The following is a 9,839-nucleotide window of genomic DNA, read 5'->3' on the forward strand; positions in this document are numbered from 1 at the left end:
TCTGTGCCAGCAATCATCAATCAACCGTCAAGCGAAGCCGGAATGCTGAATATTGCATTTCTAGTTTCGATTTTGTTCAAATTATTTTTCACATTCATCTGAATCCCCAGGACAGATGGACAGGTCGAAGTATCACAGTACTTTGCAAGCGCAAAAGTGAGAGCCACAAAAATGCTGCAGTAATTCTCGGTAGACTTTTGCAAACGTCATATTAAATTAAATTTCGGTATAATTTTATCATTGCTTGTCACATTTCGTGGAATAAATTGACACCTAGGAGAGTTTTAACACAAGGCTTTTCATAAACCAGAAATTAAATTCCAATTACTTAAACTATTAGTTTATGATGGGATTTTCTATGGAATTTCGAAAAATATTAAATCGAATTAAATTTATAAATAAAAACTTGCTTTTTTATCGCTTTTTATAGAACTAATTATGCCCTGGTAGATTTTTAATACAACGCAGCTAATAAAACTTAAATGTTATATTTAATTGCAATAATCAATTTTAACTGTAACCTAATTTAGCCAATTTAGTTTAATTAATTGTCACCTAAAAATGTAGAGAAAGTCAAGAAAATAATAAAACTGATATATTATATGTGGCAAAATCCAATTTTTTTCCTTTTAGAAAAAACTTTTACCAACGTAATTTTTAAATTAAATATTTTAAAATTATATGTTTTCCGTTTAATCGTAAGTAAAATTAAATAAAATGTTATTTAAACTCACTACCACTACCCAGAATGCTATCAATAAATCACAAACAAATTGAAGCGCCAAACCCATTATCTTTGAAGCGCATTTGTTTTGTTAAATCAGAGCCCATTGTTTGATATTTTCTCTTAATTGTGGAACTGCGTCGAAAAACTTTTTACCACACCGAGTTTATCGCAACTGCCACGCATGTTCTCCAGTCGCATGTGTGGAAGCCCTGTGCCATTTAAAAAGTTTTGCCAACTTGGTCCGGCGTACTCATACTCTCCTTACCCCAATCGCATTGTGATGGCTATTAGCCGGCATCATAAACAACCTCGAATTTGTCCAGCACAATGACAGAGGAACAACAAACGCCCGAAAACTTCCGCACTCACTTAAGCCATGTCATTTCAATTATTTTAGCAACTTTATGATCAACATGAGCCATAAAAGCCCGTAAGCCGAGAATAAAAATTTCAGTTGTGGCCCCAAGTAAATCCCAAAGAAAGGCATTAAACCGGGAGGCGTGGATGAGAGAATTCACTAAATAAGTAAACTTAATTTGGCAAATACGTACATTCGAAGCAAGGGGCATTAAAAACTTGACGGCTCGCGCTTTCTGGCAAATGGCAATTGTTGTTATAAATATTAAATCAACATTATGCGCGGCCCATAAATTCCACAAACGGAGGGAATAATAAAAAAGTTAAGAGAAATAAAATCAACCGCATGTCCGTCTTGCGCAGATTTATTTGGCAGCCAACATGACGTATACGCCACGTGAATCGCCAGCTCGACTGCCCTCCAGTCTCCTTGTTTATTTTACTTTTTATATTGCTTTTTTTCCTTTAAGAATTCAGACATTGGGTCACTTTTAATTTGCCAAACGGCACACTTTGACTTTATTTTTCTCGCCTCCTGGTGGCATGCGCCATATTAAAACAATATCCACACCCAGAATTTAATAAATATAAATGCCAACTGCAGGGGCTGCAAAAAGAGCCGCAGTGTGTGCTAGAATGCACTTAATTGCCAGGGTTTAAAGCTCTGGAATTGCAGCATTCTGGGAGCGATAGGTGCTTGCATAAGAGACAGGCTTTGTCTTCGCAAACTGCCATATGGCTTACGTTGACCCCTCGAAAATGGACATTGAACGTGAACTGTCTGGCCAGCGCGCTGCTCCCCCGGCTGAAGCTGGAGCTGCTTATATAAATCCGTAAGAGGATTTCCCTGAAAAGACTCTGAATATTCAAGGGTGCTATAACTAGCTGCGCAGGTTCCACTTCACTTTGGCTTTAAGACTTTAAGTTTTAGTTGGCAATCAAATGCGCTAATGGGTCCTTAAACGTCGTTGTTACTAATCATAATATCTCAAATATAATTTAATATATAAATAAAAATAATAGTAAAACAAATATATAAATAAACTGTCAAAATATATAAATGTTTAATATATTTATGTCTCAATATAATTTTTTTTACACTCAATTTAAATTTAAAATTGAGGTAACAGCTGATAACCATTTATTGCTCTTTATCTTGGATGAGCTAAAATGTGACAACTTGCCTTCATCACATGCCAAAAATGAGTTCCTTCCAAGACTCTTCAAGTTAAAAAGAACATTCTTTTAATTTCCCAGCCCAATCTAAAGCATATGCAAATGCAAAACACCCCGGTAAATATTTAATAAGACAACAACCCCCACGGAATTAGCTCTGTCACCGGCAGTGCTTATTTAGCTAATGAATGTATCGCTCCACGGTGATGTAATTTCAAACTTGAACATATTACGAGCTGCTGCCAGGTACACATTAGCGAAATTAGTTAAGTCGCAGGAAATCCCTTTCAGAGTGCACTGGTTTAATCAAACTGCAGAGTTGGCAAAGTAGTTACGTATGCAAATGAAACAAGTCGCAATTAAAATTCCCCCGAGCAGCCTGGCAAATGTTTAATGCTCACCTAGGCTAATCCCATTGACCAGCCATTTGCTATATATACATATGTATGTATAACATATGTAGTATAAAAAGCTGCGAAATGACATTTTAATAGCCCCACAACAGATTTCGGCTGTCACTTAGTCGTAAAACGAAATAATACATTTTAATACGTTTTAATGGGACAAGGACTTGTTGGCGCCTGGAAAAGTTTGAAAGATTTCCACACACATTTGTTTACGCCGTCTGTGCTCGCAGGATTCATAAATATTTATGGATCGCAATTCGAATTACAGACCGACGGGGAGATAACATTTGACTGGGCTTATCATGTGACATTATTGTTATTGTTATCTTGTTTATTATGAATAAATATTCGGAATCATTCCCGTCTCCCTGTTCATTTGCATTTCAAAATTTTCCAAACCCCAGCCCCAGCGTCAAGAAATCTAATATGCCGTGCCGCCTTCATTTCCTATGAAATTTCTTCCATTCAAATGAACTGTAACAGTAGGCGACTTATATTGTTTAGACATCTGCAGAGGTGTAGGGAGCCCGGTTTCTAGGGGGACCCTGTAATTCAGGGGGTGGGCCAAAGACCGAGATAATGGTCTTAGACACAACAGCAACGAGTCCTTGAAACTTTTTTGCATGGCAAATTAGAAAACAAACTGAGTTTATTATTTTGATTAAACTTCTCACACAGCGCCAGACTTTGTGTGGTCTTAAATGATGATGGGGCAGGATTTTCACTGTGATTTTCTTTTAAAGTCAACATTTGTTTCGGCAGCAAAAACATTGTAACAAAAAGGAAGAGTTGCTTGCTAGATGGAGAGAAATACAATTTTATAAAGGAGTGTATGGTATTTCTTCTTTTTTGGACAGTTTAAACCCAAAGTTTACTAGGTTTTTCTTTTTTTATATTTAAGACCATTATACTAACTTAATATCGAACATTTCTGCAGTTAAGTAAAAATTACCCTGTGGTAGCCCACAAGTTTAAAGAAAAGTGGTTGTGACACAGACACTCAGTGCTTGCCAAGAAGGCCCCCCGCTGGCTTCTGGCTACACAAGCCCTGCAAGTTGAATGGCCTTTTTGCCATTCCTCATCCAACTTGCCGAGTCCCTGAAGTTGCTGTTAGCCACCGCAAACATGCGGCCACATTTTTCAGGACTCCGGGGCTCCCCGAGTGCCAGGACCACTTCTGAACACTGCGGGCGAAACCAAGCTGCCACATTGTCAGAGGCAGGCGTACAAAAAGTCCTCTGGCGATGGATACACTCGGAAATAATGGGAATACCAATGAAACTATTATATAGATTTCAGATATTTAGGATTTTCTTCATTGCCTTCCCAGAGTGTTCCGGGTTTGCTGTTATAGAAGTCTACAAAATTTGGTAAAGAAATCCTTCATCTTACTTTACTCCTAAAAACTAAGTCAATTTTGGATCAATGGATTATAAACTAAAAAACAAAATGTTTTCCCACTTTAATTCTAGGTCCAATATAATATTTTTAAGAAGGCAACAGGAGCGATATTGTTTATCTGTGATTAATAGATAAAATTCTATTCTATAATAAACACTTATCAGAACTATTTAACAGGTGTTTCAATGCGTATAATATACCTTAATCTTTATATGTTTTTGTTGATGTGCATGGGTGCTAGGGGATGACCGTCATTAATCTTCGTGCCACTCCAACTGTCGTTGTGGTATCCGGCCTCAGGTGCACCATCATTTCCCGGCGCATCGTCTGCAAATTTGGTAGAGGAAGGGAGAGTGGCAGCGCAACTGGCCAGGAAGCCGCGTCCAGTCAAAGGACCTATTTAGATTGGCCGGCCTCAATTAGGGAGTTCCGCTGGCCGAATCTGCCTCTCGGTAGCCTGCGAATTACTTTTTGGCTTCTGGGAATCGAAGGACGGGGATGGGGGTGTCCAATACAAAGCAAAAATTGCTTTTCCAGCTGTTGCTCTGTGTGCGTGTGTGACGCAAATCCTTTGACGACATTCCCAGGATGTCGAAGGGGTCGAAAAGTGTGCGGAGCTCACGGGTGCGGAAAGAACTTTCATGGAAAGTGGTTCCTGGGCGGCTGTGCAAACAGAATGCAATGTGATGGCAGCACTAGCGAGCACGACCACTAGTGTCTCGCCATCTGGGTCTGCTCTAGGACCAATGAAAAAATAAACCAATCCACCCCGCCCACGCCATAAACATACTTATAAAAGTTACAAAATGAAGGAAGTAAAGCCAGCCAGTGCATTTTGCTTTTCGGAAACTTTGCAGACTGTGCCCCAAACAATATATCTGCTGCGGTGCTGCCTGCTGCCGGCAGGATTTATATGTGTTCCTGCTGTTGGCTGCATGGCTTAAAGGAAATTGCTGCAATAAAATAGTCCTTCCTCTAATTCCACTTAACAATGATGTGAGCCTGTAAAGGACGAGTTTCGACTCCGCAAGGACCCAGTTGAGATGCCTGGAAGCCATCCATATGCAGTTTGTTAGCCAGGTAAGGGAGGACATAAAACCACATCCTATTGCTCTTGTGTCGACTTTGGAGGTCTTTAAGTGGGATAAGCCTCTAACAATTACCACTGTTATGTTAGCTTATATTGCGGATGTATTTTTTGCAGGATATAACTTTACAGGGCTTTATATTTTGTACTCAAGAATCTTATCTCTCTGTGTATAGGCAATCGAATTCTGATCTAAGAAATTCCAGTCATCTGAAAGCAATGCAGCGCAGTACTTGGCTTGCTGCTGCAGGGAAAATACTTGGCTTTCCATCCCTTTTGCGAAGTAGATCTTTACATGTAGTTTCAGCTGGGAAAGCTCGCAATAATCTCCTTCGCCAGGGGAAAGCTGTGAAACTATCAATATGCACATACCGGCTGTTCGCATCGCTTCGAAAACGTGTTGGAGTAGCTCATGTTCCCATTATTTGCCCAAAACCCGCTCGCAAGCAACGACGTTACACACGGCGTATACGTAATGCATTCGGTGTACTGAACCTACACTTATTTACTACATCCATGTATGCAAACGCCTGGTCGCATATTTTTGTCGCCATGCTCGGAAAGAAAACAAACATAAAAATGAAATTCAAAACAGCTGAGGGTAAAAATTGTGAAGCGTGCGAAAAAAGTGCCAAGAGATGAGATATATAAAACTTGACACACACACATGGACAGGGGCAGACGCAACAACCACTTCCGCTGACAGGAAATGAAAGTCTCCGTGCGTGTGAGCCAGTAGGGGTGTTGGTGTTTGCTCGGCTATCTGTGTGAGTGCCAATGTGGGTTTGTGTAACTTACGTGTGTTGCCAAATGGTTTATGAAGTGGGTGTTCGGTTTTTTACTCCCTTCTATTGTCTTTTCAGCCTGATACGGCTTATGGCGCATTTCTGTTTAGTCAAGCGTAAGGTATGAGCAAATACCAATAAAAAAAAGGGGCACAAACTATGTAGCAGGCATTTGGGAAATTGAATTGCTGAGATTGCTGGCTTGCCAGGGCGTATGCGTGACATTTGCCGAACCTATGTCATACCAGGGGTATGTCCGCCATTCTGGAGAGATATTAATGACATTTGCACGCCATGGCATAATTAGGCATCGGCCGTAATGACACTTCGCCGGCATTAATCTCCAGGGCCACAACTCCCGGCTCCTGTGTCCTCCTCCGACCAATTAGTCTGTTTGATGTGGCCCACATCCCAGACGAACACTACTCGCACATCGAGGCCCGCTCCGTTCCCATGGCTGTCTCGATTTCCATTTAGAACTAACTACTTCTGCTCAGCAACCGAGGAATACTGGAAAAAATATCTGTCAAGCCATGAAAATTATACCCTTATCAAATTACAAATCTATAATTATAAACCTATTTTTAGTGACTAAATAGTATTTTTGAAATTGTATTAAAATAAATACAACATATTTTCAATTACCTTTAATAAAATATATATTACTTTTGAGGCTACAAGATGTTTGGTTAAAATTTCTTTCTGTGTTAGTCTGCGTTCTGCTGATTGTGGGCTTAATTAATATCTTTATGGTAATGGGCATCTCATCGAATTCTAAAGGCAAACAGCTGTCAACGAAAGCAGCCGTAAACACATGTGTCTAACAACAAATATGTATGTCAAATGTATTGGCAAGCCTAAAGAAAAACGCAAATCAATTAGATTAATTGATTGTGAGAAAGCCTAATATCGATCTCTTTTAGCGGAATTTTTCGAGTGCCAGTAGCCAAAGGTCAATTACCTTCTTTTAATTTGCCAATATTCCAAATGAGATGGAATAATTGAGCATGGCTCTGTGCTCGGCCCAGACATTTGTGCTCGGTATTCTTCCAGGATATTTCATTAAATTACCCGAGGCTGCTTGGGCGAAATCTTTGATGCCAGACTGCTTCAAAGGAAAATCATTATAGCCGATGCTTAGCCTGGAAATTAGTGCCGAGCAACAAAGCTGCAATGCCCCGTCCGCCCGTCCGACTGTCTGTTCTATCTGGTAATTACTGGACAATGGTTAAAAGGCAGGCGGGGGGAGCACCGCAAAAGGTCTTTGCGTAATTACATTCGCGGGGAACTCGAATCGGATGGGAATCAGTTGAACTTTCCACTCATTAATTGCCGACAAAGGGGCGTTAAAAGATTGTTTTCCTTTTCAGCTGGTCCAGTGTCCATTTGAGTATTAAACACACAATAAAACGGTTAGAGAAGGGTTTCTGGGCACCAGAATTTCTATGCAGACGAATGAACTTTGTTCAGCTTGCAGTCATGTGGTCATCAGACAAGGGTAAAACTTTAAGGAATATTTAGTGAATATTATTTACACACTTTACAGAAAACTCTTCTTAACAAAGAACTCACTGTGTACAAGAGAAGATATGCCAGAACCCAAATTGATATGCAGATGAGTGACTGCGCTGGTCTCCTTTGTTGAACTTTCGCCACCCTGATTTCTCTGGGGTTTAATGCCCCAAACAAGATGTCTCTAATGGCCAAGAGGACAGCTTAAAGAAAACTGAATTGGGCGTGGAGTTTCTCGGTCGCTTGGCCAATTGACGCGACCACGAGACCATCAATCAAACGCATCCGGATGACGAATTCCCGTGGTCGAGCTCAGAGGAGCTGAATGGGTTCCTGGCAAATTATGCACACAGGCCGCAGAGCAACGAAGCACATTCCCCGGAGTCCAGTTTATTTGCCTGTCATTGTTGGCCAACACAGACACGAACACACACACACACCCTTGCATAGACGGAAATGGGATGTCGGACATTTTGTTAGAGAACTGTGTTTAGTCAACCCTGTCCAATCGAAAACAGATATGCAGATACTCGTACTCGTACAACTCAATTGTCATGGTAGTCTCGACAGTCGGTTGAAATCCGTGCTGAGAATTTAATTGTTAAGCCAGATGATTTTTCAGGCTAGGATGGGCGAGAAAATTGGTAGCTTATGACTAGCAGAATGAGGAAAAGTAAGCTCAAAAGGCAAACAATAATAAGGCAATTAGTTGATTTTTGTTTTAAGTGAAAAATATTTCTAGGGATATTTTCAACCCACTGGCCAATTTGTTTTAGATCTTAGCACTTTGTTTACTTGATGATATACCTACTGTTGACATAGCTACAAGGTTCTTAAACGAAAAACAACCTTGACTGCTTCTTTAAAATAGCTTAGTCGGGCTAAGCTTTCTCTCCTTCCACCGAATGAAAAGCAGATAACTTGGCGATGGAAAATTTTACTCCCGACCTTATAATCGAAGTCATTAATTTGTTAACTTGGCTGATGGCTGCGAAAAGTTCCCCAAATTTGTTGGCCAAGAATAAAAACGCAATACCAGTATACATTGTATGTATTTCACCGAGATACATGAACCAAAGAATGTACTCCGCTACGCGAGAGGAAAGTTTTCCATTTGCTCGGCCAAAAAAAACCAGGGACCCTTAATTTTGGAACAATAATATACCTATTCGAGGGCACTGACCCCCTCCTCGTCCATCGAAGCGGGAGAACTGCGCTCGGCAGACTCGTAGGCATGCATCTTGATCAGCATCATGGTGAAGACCTCCACGGGCAGGGTGTTCTGGAGCACCTGCAGCAGCTTGCCCGGCTGGCTGCAGACCAGGATCGCGTTGATGAGGTGGTCCACGCCGCCCTCGATGTCGCCGTTGGTGATGAGGCCCTCGCCCTTCTGGATCTCGTTCATGAAGTACAGCTCGATCTCCTTGTTGCTCATGTGGGTTGCCGATCTCGATTTGATGGGTCGGAAGGTGCGCCGGTGGCGCCTCTCGTGCAGCTTCCTCTTGAACTCCGGATCTCCTCGACGCTTCTTGTCGAAATACACACAATAGCCCATGAACAGCATTCCCGATAAGGCCGCCAAAACCTTTAAAGTTCCCGGGACTCCAATCATTTTTCGAAATTTTGTTTTCTGGGCCTTACGATTTTTAGTCTGAGAAAATTTCTTATGTGTCGTTTGGACAACCAGTCTGTCCCCTTCGAATGCTCAAAAGTGTTTGCTCCCTCTGAGAAGTTTGAAAGTGAACTGATAGATAGCCCTTGACTACCCTGACTTGTGGGGGATTTGAAAAGGCTAGCCATAGAAATTAAAACAAACAACATCCCATCAAGGGTAATGTTATTTATTTAATGTGCCCATTAATTTATCAAATTTAAAATAAAATGCCGTGTATAGTGAGTGATTGTCATTAATTTGAATGTGTATAAATGTTAGAGCCCCTATAAAATAGCGTGCACTCTACCCAATTCTATCTCTAAATTTATATTAATTGTTATTCATTATCCATTAAGTTAATATCATTTTGAATCATTGTTAGTTTAAGATACCCCTGTTAAGTTGCTGAATTAGGATGCTATCTCTATTTCATATACCAAACAAGTATTGTACGAAGTTTAAAAGCCACTGTTATATATATAGTACCAACCTTTTAAAATACTATACTATTCAGTGAATTAACTGGACCACTGGCAGCCACTGACTTGCCTTCGCGTATAATTTCCCCCTAGAAAGTTGCAAATAAAATAAAAGCATTTTCATATGAGAAAATAAATAAATGAAAAGGCGTGGGGAACGGGAGAAAAGCGAGTGCTCTGACAGAAACATGACCGTGACAGTTGGATACACGGGACGCTGGCTTAATTTCGGTAATGCAATTGACCTCTTACCT

The 9,839-nt window shown here is 40.6% G+C and overlaps 1 protein-coding gene across 1 annotated transcript; it reads right to left on the reverse strand.

Annotated features, from left to right (window-relative positions):
- Positions 1-8,485: 8,485 nt before the first annotated feature.
- LOC108031270 (mitochondrial import receptor subunit TOM20 homolog) lies at positions 8,486-9,184 on the reverse strand. Its single transcript, XM_017104510.3, has one exon. It carries the CDS (start codon positions 9,062-9,064, stop codon positions 8,618-8,620), a length of 447 nt encoding a protein of 148 aa, XP_016959999.1. The 5' UTR covers positions 9,065-9,184; the 3' UTR covers positions 8,486-8,617.
- Between the last annotated feature and the right edge of the window lie 655 nt (positions 9,185-9,839).

This window comes from Drosophila biarmipes, chromosome 3R (genome assembly GCF_025231255.1).
Source record: "Drosophila biarmipes strain raj3 chromosome 3R, RU_DBia_V1.1, whole genome shotgun sequence".
NCBI classification, from domain to species: Eukaryota; Metazoa; Arthropoda; class Insecta; order Diptera; family Drosophilidae; genus Drosophila; species Drosophila biarmipes.

Coding starts and splice junctions, on each gene's coding strand:
- LOC108031270 (XM_017104510.3), bottom strand. CDS start 9,064: ATGATTGGAGTCCCGGGAACTTTAAAGGTTTTGGCGGCCTTATCGGGA.